Source organism: Salvia splendens, chromosome 14, assembly GCF_004379255.2.
Source record: "Salvia splendens isolate huo1 chromosome 14, SspV2, whole genome shotgun sequence".
NCBI lineage: Eukaryota > Viridiplantae > Streptophyta > Magnoliopsida > Lamiales > Lamiaceae > Salvia > Salvia splendens.
The window spans coordinates 28,856,760-28,870,360 of NC_056045.1; the positions used below are offsets into that span (position 1 = coordinate 28,856,760).

General features: G+C 39.5%; 2 protein-coding genes across 4 annotated transcripts; both read right to left on the reverse strand.

Annotated features, from left to right (window-relative positions):
• Positions 1 to 222: 222 nt before the first annotated feature.
• Positions 223 to 2,977, reverse strand: LOC121763255 (proline transporter 1-like). Of its 3 annotated transcripts, none has more exons than XM_042159218.1 (8): positions 2,831 to 2,977; positions 2,568 to 2,727; positions 1,800 to 2,024; positions 1,611 to 1,705; positions 1,329 to 1,518; positions 1,087 to 1,211; positions 790 to 1,005; positions 223 to 711 (listed from the first exon to the last, which is right to left on the reverse strand). In XM_042159218.1, the coding sequence occupies exons 1-8, from the start codon at positions 2,864 to 2,866 to the stop codon at positions 334 to 336; spliced, it is 1,425 nt and encodes a 474-aa protein (XP_042015152.1). In that variant the 5' UTR covers positions 2,867 to 2,977; the 3' UTR covers positions 223 to 333. The 3 variants fall into 3 exon arrangements, with proteins under 3 accessions (XP_042015152.1, XP_042015153.1, XP_042015154.1); XM_042159219.1 differs by having other exon boundaries at positions 2,568 to 2,735; positions 2,831 to 2,880; XM_042159220.1 differs by having other exon boundaries at positions 2,792 to 2,856.
• A 5,108-nt stretch (positions 2,978 to 8,085) lies between these two features.
• Positions 8,086 to 10,738, reverse strand: LOC121766171. The gene is made up of 3 exons (XM_042162523.1): positions 10,326 to 10,738; positions 9,842 to 10,189; positions 8,086 to 8,967 (listed from the first exon to the last, which is right to left on the reverse strand). The coding sequence occupies exons 1-3, from the start codon at positions 10,593 to 10,595 to the stop codon at positions 8,335 to 8,337; spliced, it is 1,251 nt and encodes a 416-aa protein (XP_042018457.1). The 5' UTR covers positions 10,596 to 10,738; the 3' UTR covers positions 8,086 to 8,334.
• Between the last annotated feature and the right edge of the window lie 2,863 nt (positions 10,739 to 13,601).

A 13,601-nucleotide genomic window follows, 5' to 3' on the forward strand; every position in this document is an offset into this window, starting at 1 on the left:
CATTTAACCTGTTGAAGCCAAGGAATAACAGGGTGAGCCGTGTCAAGTTCCCAATTTCTTTTGGCACCTCTCCAACCAAGCTGTTGTTGTACAAGGAAAGCACTTCAAGGCTTGAACATTGGCCCAAGCTCGATGGTATTTTTCCATACAACTTAGTGAAAGATATACGGAGCAATTTGAGGTTGTGAAGGCTGTGTTTGCACATGTCGGTTGGTAGCTCACTTGACAAAGATATTACAATTATTTCTTAATATTCTTGTTATAACAGAACAGAGAGGTGTCTCTTCACTTATGTGTATGTGCCTCAAATATTAGTATTCATTTATAAGAAATTTATAAATCAGCAAAGACATCATAAGTTGTTGAATGTACAACAATGAGTCTCACAGCAGCAACTGCAGCTGCAGCCGACATTGCACTAAACAAGACAACGTTGAGCCAATGCCACTTCTTCTGCAGAAAACTCAGCCTGTTCTTCTTCGCGATGAGATACATGTGGTTTGCAAGAATGAAGGTGAGCGGGAACGTGCTCACAGCCCCCGTTAGGCTCATGAAATCTCCTAAAAATGGCAGCAACGCAGACACCAACGAGGTGATGGCTAAGTAGCCCCCTCTCACCAGGATTCTGAAAGACAGATTGCGCACAGCTAGAGCGCTACCCTTGATGCCGAACTTTGTATCTAAATACTCATACATCGGACTTGCAAATATCTGGAAATGAGAAGATGTTAAAAGCAGCTTCTACTAGAAAGATGTTGATAGACATTATGATATTAGGAAGGTTCTTACATGCAAAGCAATGACTGTTTGCAAGAAAGCACAGATGTTAGCAAAAGTCTTCACCCAGATTGGACCCTTAACGTTGTTCAGCAAGTAGGCCGATGTCTCGGATCCATAAGCCCAGTATCCCATGAAGGTAACTGCATACATTGGCAGAACCCCAACTGTGAACTGGAAATACAGAGCCTTCATCATGTTCTGAACGACCGGTGGTCTCACTGTGGCCTGTCGAGATGAGATTGTTTATGATTCAGTCTCATTCTCGGAAGCATTAAGAAGTGTAAAGACTACAGTTTGTATATCTACCTGTATTTCTGGAAGCATTCCGGTGTTGAAGGCGAAAACAAGATTTGCTGCTGCACCTATAATTGTGAAAATCTTGCCTACTTTTGTTCCAGGAATGCTGTAATCTCTTGGAGGAGCATTTATGCCTACCAAAATGCATGATCCAATAAGCTAAAATATCAACAAAACATGCCGCAGAAATAATGGATGCGAAATGCTCAACAGCATTCTCGGAAAACAGAAAAAGAGGTAGCAAACTGTACCATCTTTAAGCGCCAGTGAAAAACCTACAACGATGTATACAAGGCTGAAGAACGTAGAGAACGCCAGCCAAATACGCAGCGCTGATAAATGAGGTATGCAAATAGCAAATACACCACAGGCAAGGCCAGCTAAAGCAATAAAGTACGGGAGCTTCATATCATTGTCGTCTCTAAACAGAACATACACAGCCTGCACGGTGCAACACAATCGAAAGAATCAAGAAAACGGTGGAAACAGCCATGCTTCTGCAACAGAATCACATGTAAGAAACAGTATATCACCTTAAGGGCACTCCCGGCTAAAATAATATATCCAACGTTGATCATGAAGAGATTCACATACTGGAGTCCCCATGTAAGAGCATATGCATTTTTACCTGCACGACCAAAGCATCATCATGCGGTTAAAACATGATTTTCCAAGTAATGCAATTCTAATAAAGATTTAGCAAGTCCCACATTTCTGCTTACCATAGATAAATCCTGCAAGGTCTCTATACCTGATGTGCCTCTTTCCTCCAAATTCATGAAGCTTGGCAACTAAAGTATTCGCGTACAAAGATATCATCGTAGCTAGAATAAGCCCAACCACGCCACCTACCCAGCCCAACGGAACCATGATGGTGCCCGAGTATCCTAGCACGTAGGCACTGTTTATCCCAGTTGTGAGAACAAATCCCACTTGAAACCACGAGTCTACATTGAGATCATCAAAGATGAAGTTAGCCTACAATACTCCATTAAGAGAAAAATAACAAATAGTGAATTCCCTCATCACTTTACTATACACTAAATATAAACTTAATTTTAAGTTAAAAATCTTTTCTTAGTTTTTTAAAGTAGAGTGCTCCAAGATACTATTGCTTTTGAGAAAGCAACTGATGTAGCATAAAAACTGCAAAACATAAAGGAGTTTAACTGAATCAAGAATTCCAGAAACTTGATGATTTCAATTTTTTTAAAAAAAATTATTCAAAATCCATTCAGTATAAAAAAAAGTAGTACTACTAGCATTAATTCATTCAGCAAACATCCTAAGAATTATGGCATCATTACAATTCTATTAATAGAAGTAATCATGAAAAATGGCAAATTCAACCCCCGCATCAAAATCCAAAAGAGACTAAACAGTAAAGCCAAAAAACCAAATCCAACCAACTTCCAAAACACACACATACACATAAAGCCAAAAAAACAAAACTTAAAAAATTGTCAGAAACAAGAAAAAAGAAAGAATACCGTGGCTAATCTGATGTGCAGTATCCGGCATTTCAATATCCAAATGATAATCGGAGTGCACTTTTCCATCACCCCCAACGACGCCGTTTCCTTCGGGAAACTCCATTTCTTCCGCCAGCAGCCGCCTCGCCTCCTTCTCCTCCTCTTCGCCGCTATCAAACTACAAAGCTACGAATCCGTAAAAATTCAAGAAAAATCAAGAAAACACACACACACACACACACAATTTAGATAGAAACGAGCGTGTGTGGGAATGCGCTCACGATCTGGGGAGAGGACAAATGGCTGCGGGGCTCCATTCATTGGGGGCTCGTTACATATTTAGCCGCGCTTCTCGGGATCCTTCGTGTAAACGGAGTATGATTGTATGCGCTGACTGAAGCACTATTTTCGGCCGTTGATGCTGCTGCGCCGTGGATTTGACTCGATCCACGGCTGAGCTTCTGCCACGTCGATTTTACTGGATTTATTTCAGTCGGGATGCGTGTGCAAACTGGAATTGTGGACTCTTCGGTTGGGCCCCACTTTTACCGTTTTTTTCATGCCAGCAAACAAATCAAATGCATATGTATGTCATTAACGAGAATGATATGACAAAAGTAGCCACCTAATTACTCTTACCAATTAATGTTTGATAACGAGACAGGTCATGTGATTTCTCAAAATTTGTTAATATTTCTGATTTAAGAACAAATTAATGCTAATTGCTCAACTATTTTGTTTATCTGTGTGGTAGAGATTCCATATCATTTATTCGAGCTCTACGTAACAACTTTTGTTAACAAGTACTTACTTATATTGCAGCATTTTTTGAAAATGCGATACCGTCGCCTTGGGGCCTCCACACTCCGGCCCGACATTATGTGAGGGGGTTAAATCTAGGTACGCAGTAGCTCGTTAAGGGGAAGACCTTAACAAATAGTTATATTACCTTTCATAATAAGCATGGTTGATTAAATAAAAGTCTGACCTATTCATATCTTACGCCATCGATAATTTTGGAAAGTCAAATAATTTATGTTTGAATACTGCGCCATATAATATTGAGCAACAAGGTAGTTGTTGATACTATAAAAAAAACTATAGTTTCATGAGTATATATGAAACAATACGTTGTGTAATTTGTTGCTTCTCTAAAAAAAATTAATCTGTTGCTTCAGTCAACTTAATTTTTATATAGTAAAATTATCCGATTAGTATTTACATGTTTCATGGTGTGATCGAAATATTTGGCGAACACTTAACATATTGTACTCCACTACATAAAGACACATAATTTTGCACCTGTAATACTATACCACTAGGCCATTTATAAGGAGCAGGATTTATTGTTGACTCAAAAATACAATCTTAAGGTGATTAGAAAATTATTTAAATTTGTGAAACTATCGTTGGCCCAAGTTGCATCTTAAGGTGATTAGAAAATTATTTAAGACCGCTGACTGAGTATATCGGAATTCCATATAGAATGTGTGTTTATAGTCACATCTAATTGATTAGTGGTCTAAAATGCAAAGACAGGTGCACCATTAATGTAAATAAAGTAACACAAAGTAATCGAATAATTTCTCACTTTTTCTCTTTAAGCTGGAAATTGGAATTCAAAGATTCTGTCGTTTATTTATTTTGTAATTAACTGATAATATTATTCAATCATATTCCCTTACAAACCAAATAAGGTGGAAAACTAGTTGACGAAAAAAGTGGTCCATTCTAGTGATGCTTTGGCCATACGATTATTTTCCAATGATTTGATTAATCGCATTGGAAGGAGGAAATGATTAATGGTCCTTTTTTTAGAAAAAAAAACTATACTAAAATAGGAGTATTGTACTGCTAGATTTCAAGCAATCTTTGAAATTATTGTTGCAAGCAATGGAACATATCTCTCCGTCTCTCCAAATAGCTAAGATGTATCTTTGCTTTTGATTTTCAGTACCCCTTTCATAGAATATGACAAGGAATTCAAGATTTTTATGTTCTACTTCATCTCATGGTCTATTTGGGATATTCGAAATAAGATTACTTTTAAAGCTTTCAATCCCAATTGGAAGTTCAAAGAGAGACGACTATTTTGGTGTTTAAGTATGTGAGTGAAAGGATGGTACCCAGAATTTCCATTATTCACGGCGCAAGTGAAAAATTTTAGCTACTTTAGACTATGGAAGGCTTTAAGGAACCCAAACAAAGGTCAATATGTTCACTATGAAAGAATGACTCCATGGAATGTGGGTGGATTTTTGAGATTTTAAGACGAAAGGTCGAGAAAAAACTACTTTTATGACATCTTGGTACTTGGGTCAATGGTTGGTGTGCGGGTGAAATTTGAAATTAGTAGTGATCACTGAATCTGCAAAGAGGTAAGCCAAGTTGATTTCAAGTTTTTTTCTAAAGTTTTTGTTAATTCATTCTTATGTGATCACTTATTTAGCCTTTGAAGATCATTAAGTTGTTTTGATTTTTGCTTTGTTGTGCTTAGTGTATTTTCAAATTGTGTAATATCTTTTTGGGGTTTGTCTTGTTTGGCTCTCCTAGTGTTACGACTTGAGCCATGTCTATGTTTTATCCAAAAAAATGACTTGATTTTGTTTTCCACTTATTTTTTAATCATAGTTAAAATTCTTTAATACATAGATATAAATATAAAAAAATACTGACTTTATCAGCCCTAATCTCTAAGTACAACTCTCATAAATCTAAAACTCTATAATCCGATAAGCCAGTTAGGATACAAGGCATACATTCAAGCCCGTATTCATCTTTCCAATAAAATTTTCCGCAGCATTTTTTACTCCTATAATGGTTGGATCTACCGATATTTTTTGAAAACTCACTTTTTTGGGCAGAAATTTTGAATGAAGTAGGCCTTGACATAAAGCCCAAAAAAGCCCATGCCCAAATATATCTAAACTACAATTGCCCAACCATATGGATACAATAACAATACGTCACATACTATCATTCTATTATTACTGTTCCCTCGCATCAACACCTCCTCTAAGAGCATCTCCAATGGTCGGCGAGCGAGCGGTTCGCCGATTATTTGCGCTCGCCGAACTATTACAGCCGGCGAACGCCAAATCGGCGAGAATTTCGGCGAGGGCACGCCGATTCCCGGGAGTTTGCCGATTCTCTCGCCGATCGGCTCGCCGCTATTGCAGCCTCCCGATCGGCGAGGAACCGGCGAGCTAATTTTTTTTTAATTTTCGAAACACTATATATACGCGATTTGCACGACATTTTCATTCGCACCACTTATTTTAACGAGTACTCTCTCTATCTTAATTTCTGTACAAGATCAACAACGCGAAATAGATCTCAACAACGAGCCAACTTCAGGGTCGAGCGGGTCTCAAACTCCCGCGGTCCCCGTGGGAGGTGGATGGAATCAGATGCCCGGGTAATAAAACAACATGTACCCTTGGCAGCAGATGATGCCCGGGATGGCATCTGGTGGTGGTATGCCGGGATGGCAGGGGATGCCGGAGGGTCAGGGGGGACCGGGGATGCATCCCGGGATGCCGATGATGCCGAGGTGGGCACCCGGGATGCAGGGGAAGCATGGTACACCGTGGGGGCAGGGGACGCCGGGGGGCTCTGACGTCTATCGCCCCAACTTTGATTTTGGTACTGCTGCTTCGCACACATCGACCCCAACGGATACGCAGTTCCAGGGGATTGAGTCCTTCTCCTTAGAGGAGTTGGGTATAGATCTCGGGGCACCGGACACTCCCGTGGGGCGGGGTCCCCGCCCCACGGGGTCGGGGCGCGCCCAAGAAGAAGAAGGGGAAGAAGGTGGTCGGCGAGTCATCGCAGACGGAGGTACAGAGGAAGTGGACAGACGTGGAGAACGTCGCGCTGTCCAAGGCGTGGGTGAGTGTTTGCGATGACCCTCTCGCCTCAAACAATCAGAGGATCGTTAACTTGTGGGCTAAAATAATAGCAACCTACAAGGCATTTTGCCCAGAGGGGAGGCCACGCAGCGGGGAGGAGTGCCGGAAGGGGTGGAACCGAATCCGGTCTGGGGTGTCCCGATTTTCGGGCTTGTACACCAACGCCCTCCGAATGAAGTCCAGCGGCCAAACTGACGACGACTGCAGGAGGCTGGCGGAGAAAGAGTTCCCCCTGCTAGGGCTTTACAAGGACTTCACCTACTGGAACTGCTACGAGGTGCTAATGGACTCTGAGAAGTTTTAGGCAGGAGTCAACGCGGGCTACCCGAAGAAGCAGCGCCTGAACTATTCAGGTGATTACGCCGGAGGTAACAACGGCGGTTCCCACGACCTCCCCGAAGATGCTCAGGAGACACCGTCCCCTCCCTCGTTTACTCGCCGCACTCGCCCGGTTGGTCAAAGACGGGCGCAACGCCCTCGCCAGAGGTCCCAGGAGGTTCAGTCGGCATCCCCCTGTTGGCAGCTCGACAGCCGACCTCGTCTTCTTGGCGCGTCAACAAGCGCGGGCTCAAATGATCAAGGTCATAGATCAATGGAAGAATGCAACTGACCCCGAGGAGAAGAGTTTTTTTCACGCCGTGCTCGTGAGTATGCGACAGGATTTGAATCCCGGCGCGGCACAGGTGGGGGGCTCTGGCGCGGGCTCAGATGCCGCAGATTTGGGGGTCCCGGATAGCGGCGACGACGGCAAGGAGTGAGGCGGTGCCGGAAGGGGTGGGCCCGTGCGTGGATTAAGATTTTTTTTAAGTAATGTAATTTTTTTTTACTTTTTTTTAATTAATGTATTTTTAAAAATTTAATATTATTAGAGAATTTTCCCGTATATGTGTCGTAAGTTTAATTCCGTATTTTGTATGATTGTTTAATTATTTGTTTTTAGTGCTAATGATGTGGCAAGGCTATGGCTGAGCTATTGCTTGTCCAGTTGCTTGTCCAGCTGATGTGGCAGGAGGAATTTAGTGCTACTGATGTGGCATGGCTGGGCTATGGCTGGCCTATTGCTTGTCCGCCGACCACTGGAGATGCTCTAATCACACCGTACCCGAAGCCGCCTTGAAATTCTTCTTCCTCGTTTATTAGAGCATCCACAATGGTGGCGAGCGAACCGGCTAGCCGATTCCCGGCGCTGGCCGGTCCGCTGGCCGAACCATTGCAGCCGGCGAGCGGCAAATCAGCGAGAAAAACGGCGAGCGCACGCCGATTTTCTGGCGCTGGCCGCAATTGCAGGCTCCCGATCGGCCAGTCGATTTTTTATTTTATTTAATTTTTGAATTAAATATTATTGAATTTTCCCGTATCTGCGTCGTAAATTTATTTCCGTATTATGTGTGATTGGTAATCATTTATTTTTTATAATTTTGTTTATTGTGGCTAGCCTATTGTTTGTCCAGTTGCTTGTCCTGATGATGTGGTAGAAGGAGTTTTTAAGTGTTGATGATGTGGCAGGAGGAGTTGTGGCTAGCCTATAGCTGGCCTATGGCTTGTCCAGAACCATTGGAGATGCTCTTACAAGAACAAATTTCTTTTATACCAGCCTTAGTCAAAAGTTGTTTTTTAGGAGACAGTTAGAAATCGATCATCCTGTATTCGATGCTGTTATACCTATACATGACCAACAACACTAAGTACAAGAAACTTCTTGGGGCGAAAATGCAGCCTCCTTGAATTAATTACTAATAGACTACTCAAAAAACAACATTACAAACAATGCATTGGTTGGCTTCACCAGCACTAGGCCAGGCCAGTTGCTTCTATCTCTCTATACCATAATATACATATATACAAAATGTTTTAATCATCAAAAAAATCAACACTTACATCTCCATATCCTCATCAATAGCCACAACTCTCCTCCCACCTTTACCACCACCACCACCACCAATCCTCCCACCTATGTTCTTGCCACCACCACCACCACCACCACCAACCACGCCACATTCTCCGTCTTCTTCGTCATCATCTTCCTTCTTCAAATCAGCAGGAGGCAAGAAGCAGTCCATCGACAGCCCTTTAATGTTGAAATCCACCTCCTCCACGTTCCACACCTCCTCCATCCTCGTCCTTGTATGTCCTTCCGAGTTTTCCCCGAATCGGAAGAGGGAGACGCAAGTCCTCCCCGAATGCGCTATATTGACGCCCTCCACGGTCCTGTAGTCCTGAATGAGCGACTCCATCGTCGTCTCCCAGAACACGTCGTCTCTGTTTCCGGCCGCGGCCTTTATCCGAAGCAAGTGGGAGTCTTCGAGCTGGATCAGTAGGCCGCTTTTCTGGCTGAAGCAGCCCCACACTGTGTGCCTCATGATCTCGACGTTGCTGCTGCTTCTCGCTCTCAGCATCGGGGGCTCGGCCTCCAGCTTCAGCACAAAGCAATCTTCGCCGTTGATGGTCTTCTCGCCGATGCAGATCGAGTTGGAGAAGAGATTAGCTGTTGATCTTGGATCGAGCCCCTGTTTCACACCATTTTATTACAAGTTAGTGAAACTGGAGTAGTACTATTTAAAAAATCAGACCGGACCGGCCGGTTCGGCAAAGTGGTGCTTGGTCCAATTGAATTCATACACATAAAAGATATGAATCGGAAAAAGCAGTTGCGTAGGCTATGAACCGCTGACCAATTGAACCGATTTACAAATTTTCAATAATTTTTAAGAGAAATATTTTGAGCCTAGTGGCACTTAATAAGTGTTTTTTGTCAGTGTGGAAAGGCATTTTTACATTACAATTTACATAACTAGTACATGTTCTATTTTTGGGGTTGGATATTAGTGTTATAATTGACGAGGACTGTGTTTAATGATACAAGTTCATGTCATAATGAATATGTCTAATGAAGGTTATGATTAGGTAAACTCAATGTGGTAGGTGGGACCACATGACAAGAAGAAATTGGACAACATATTTAATGAGTTGTTAACAACTTTATAACCTGTTGAAAACTTAAATTTTTTTGTCAATCAAAATAAATGCCTGGCTTCCTCTATTCATAAGCTTCAAAAAATATCTAAAGTAGATGGATCAACTTTATGCAAGAAACATCATATCACTATATATTGCTCATGTTATTGACCACACCACATCATTCCAAGTCATTGGGCTTCTTATGAAAATATCAATGTTACAAATCAAAGAACACGCCCCATATAATTAGACAACTCATTTAGTATATACTCCAATTTTATTACCTAACACAAGGAATAATAGTGAAGTTTGAAACACAACAAATCGTCACTTTTGATTATTAGTGCACAAAAGGACTAAAATGTTGAGTTTTTTTTTTAATTGTCGATTTAATCTATTACTCAAAGTAAACGGCCGACTAACCTGAAGAGAGCGGCGTAGGGGGCGAGGCGGGCCTCGAGAGGCGTGGGAGTTTTGCCACGGGGTCTGCCTCCAAGCCACCTTACCATCGCTGCCGGCGCTGATTTTACAGCCACCAACCATCAACTCCAAGCTCCACAAATCGGGGCGCTTCTGCCACAGCACGAAGCCACCCAATTCACCCGCTCCCGGCCTCACATTATTCTTCACTTTGGCATCTCCCGCCACAAGCTCAGACGCCGCCATCTTCACCTTCCCCATCGCGTACATGCTGTCGATCGAGTTCAAGGCGTGCTCTCCTCCCGCGGCCGCTATGTATTGCTGCACGATGTACTTCGCCATCGAACTCTCCTACAATCACAATTTCATTAATTTACCATATTTTTCTATTTTTAATATATAATCATAAATATTTCTCTCTATTAATTTTATATTAAAACTCGTGTCATCGGCTGACAAGACTATTGGTTATAGATGAAATGCTTACGATGGGGCAGCCTTTGAAGTTGTTGTGGACGGTGCGGTCGCAGCGGATGGGCAGGGGGATGAGGGGGGCTCCGACGACTCCGAGAAGGAACTGAATCTCGGCGGCGCGGCCGCCGAAGACGGAGGCGGGAGGCTGGCGCGCCGTGATCCATGACTTCATGTTCTGCCAGGACCGGTTCTTGGTGGAAGCGAGCATTTCTTCGGGGATCGGAACCTCTAGCACGGTGTCGAGGCCGTCTTCCCGGTCCAAGTTGGGACACAAAGTTCTCATTGTAAGAGAGAGAGAGGGTACTGGTGGAAGAAGGTAGGAGTGGAAGAAAGGATTAAATTGTGAATTTGTATGTGAAGAAAGTGAGAGTGTGGGGCTTTGTTTATGTTATCGTGGATGCACGCACAGTCTTCTCTCTCATGGTAGGGGACACAATGTTTCGTCAATGGAATTTTTATTTATATTTTCGTATTACTTTAGTTCGAATAATAGTACTTTTTTTCTCCATGGATTCAAATTGTTTGTGTTGAAGTAATTTGTTTTTTACAACGACATTATAGTCTATGGTTTTCTATCTGATTCTTAAAAATGTGGGCCATAATATGAATAATTATTGGTGTTTGGAAAATATACCTTCTATAATTTTAACACTGAGATTTACTATGGATCATATCAATTTGACTTCATATTTATGAAAGTAATATTCTCTTTGTCTGCCATTAAATATTATATTTTATTATTTTCGGATATTTGACATTATTTATCTCATTTTATTTTTATTGTATTCAGCAGATAGTTTGAAATTTCGCTAATTCACTTACTTATATTTTATTATAAATAAATATATAAAAATGTGACTCACGTTCCATTAACATTTTTCCACTCATATTAATCGTATTTATTAGAATATGTGCCGGTTTCAAATACAACATATTAATGAGTAAATCTATTTTAAGAATTATTGTTAAATTCAAATATATTAATATTCTATGGTGTTGTATGTAATAAGGTTAGAAGAATGCATATTTCGTTGAATGGGCGAAAAATTTGTTTTATAAAAGGGAAACAGTTTCCAATAAATATTCAATAAAGAATTAAAGAATAGTACATGAATCTCCATAATTCAGAGATCATAATACATAAATTGAGAACTGATTGGAATACCATTATTTGAGACACAATCTCAAGAAATCAAATGTCAGCTCACTTCCTTGTCTTATAGATAGAGGAGGAGACAAATAGTGAACAATTAACAAGAGAAATTTTACATTGTAGGAGTATGATAATTCATCATACACATTAAGTGGAGTACTATTTTATTCAGCGATATAAGAGCAAGATTATAATGACTCACATAATTTAATATATCGATAGTGCAAATTAAAGCTGAGATTTAAAAAAAAAAACATTTCAACATAATTTAAAATTTTGGTACATGTATGATTGTTGATTTTTTCCAAGATTATGGAGTTTAATTTTATACAGCACATATATTTGATTTTCGAATCAGAAACGGTTAAATCTACATTTTTATAGTTTTAAAAGTACAACTTTTTTTAAAAAAAACTTTGGAGGGGGGTCGGTTTTAGGGACCCCTACCAGCTCATTCAATGACCAAAATGAATGCAATAATAGTGCAAGAAAGGACGAACAAAAAGAAATAAGTAATTAGTCCCAATATTTATTACCTCAAAAGAGAAAAAAAGAATAATCTTATTTAAGAAACTAATACCAAATGAAATATTGGCATTAGCCTTACATACACACATACAACTAATGCATGGCATCAATGTTTTTTTGAATTGAATTCATGGTAAAAACATGTTTAGTTCAATTTGCTACATGATTTAAAAGTTAAGCGACAATGAATATATATTGATTTTCAGAAGAAAATAATAAAATATCAACACTGTTTATAAGAAAGGGGATTAACTATTATATGAAAAAATGAATGCATGCGAACTGTCCAACTAATGAAATTGGTTGTTATCCTTCTTAGACAAAGCTCATAGTAATAAGAAATTTAGCTAGGAATTAAATCCCACTCTTAAAATAAAGATTCTATAATGGAATTGGCTGCGAGAATTGTGGAGAAAACCTTTGTTAGGAATTTAGTCAATTGTTAGTTTTGACAAATCCAACCTTTTCCGCTCATATCCAAAAATATTATTCTAGAATGGCAAAAGTTAGTAAATATTACTATTAACTTGATAAATTGTTGTATTAGACTTAGATTTTTTTTATTACAACTAACTATTTATATAACTAATTCCTATAACATTTATGACATGCGATTTAATACAAATAAACTTATTCAATTCTTTATCATTTGATTCATCAATTCTTGATTCTATTTGATTGATTGATTCTAACATTTAATATACCCATTATCTGGTTATTGAAGAATAGTATAAATTCGATAAACTTCACCTCAAACTCTCTAATTTGTGTTGTATATTTGTCGGCCACGTTATTTATTAGCAAACCGTCACCCCTAATGTGTCTAACTTTAATTTATAGACAATAAATTAGAAACAAAATACGACAAAAATAGTTCGAGTAACATCAACTCCAACCCCAAGCATGAATTGTCACATGCACGACCGACTTTTAAATTGGTCGGTTTAAAACGGCAATCTATAGATTCGACTTAATTTAATTTTCTTAATTTCCTAATTAATGTATTTCGAGATCTCAATTGAAATCTATCATAAAAATTAAATAAAACATATGCAACTATAATCAATTAGATTCCACATCGCACCTGAATCGGACACGTGTCCCCCTTTGACAAAGAAATACTCTAATCATGTCACGCACGTTCTTACTAGTTGACATTAATTTTATGTTCAGGTTCGTTGTAAGTTATTTTTGCAATTTAATTAATATTTTTCTTAAGTTGAAAAATTGGGCAGATCCTTTTGAATGAAATATCACTACATATGAAAATGTGGGATGACGTAAATAGAATTTTTAACCATCAAATAGAAAAATAAAAGACAAAGACAAGATATTGGAGGGTTGGAAGATGGAGGTTGCAATTTTAATAATTATATTTTGAATAATATGGATAACATGTTCATGAATTAAAGAGATTAGGCTAAAGTGTGTTGTACATAAAAGTTGTTTCTTTATGTATGTTAACGGAGAGACCAACATCAATAAATTGGCTGTCTTGTCACTTAAACTGAAGGGATAGAGAAAGATTAACTAATATATATTGCAGCCAAATATATTATCTGCAGATTAAACAAATGGAAAAATATAATAATTTCAAAGTTGAATACT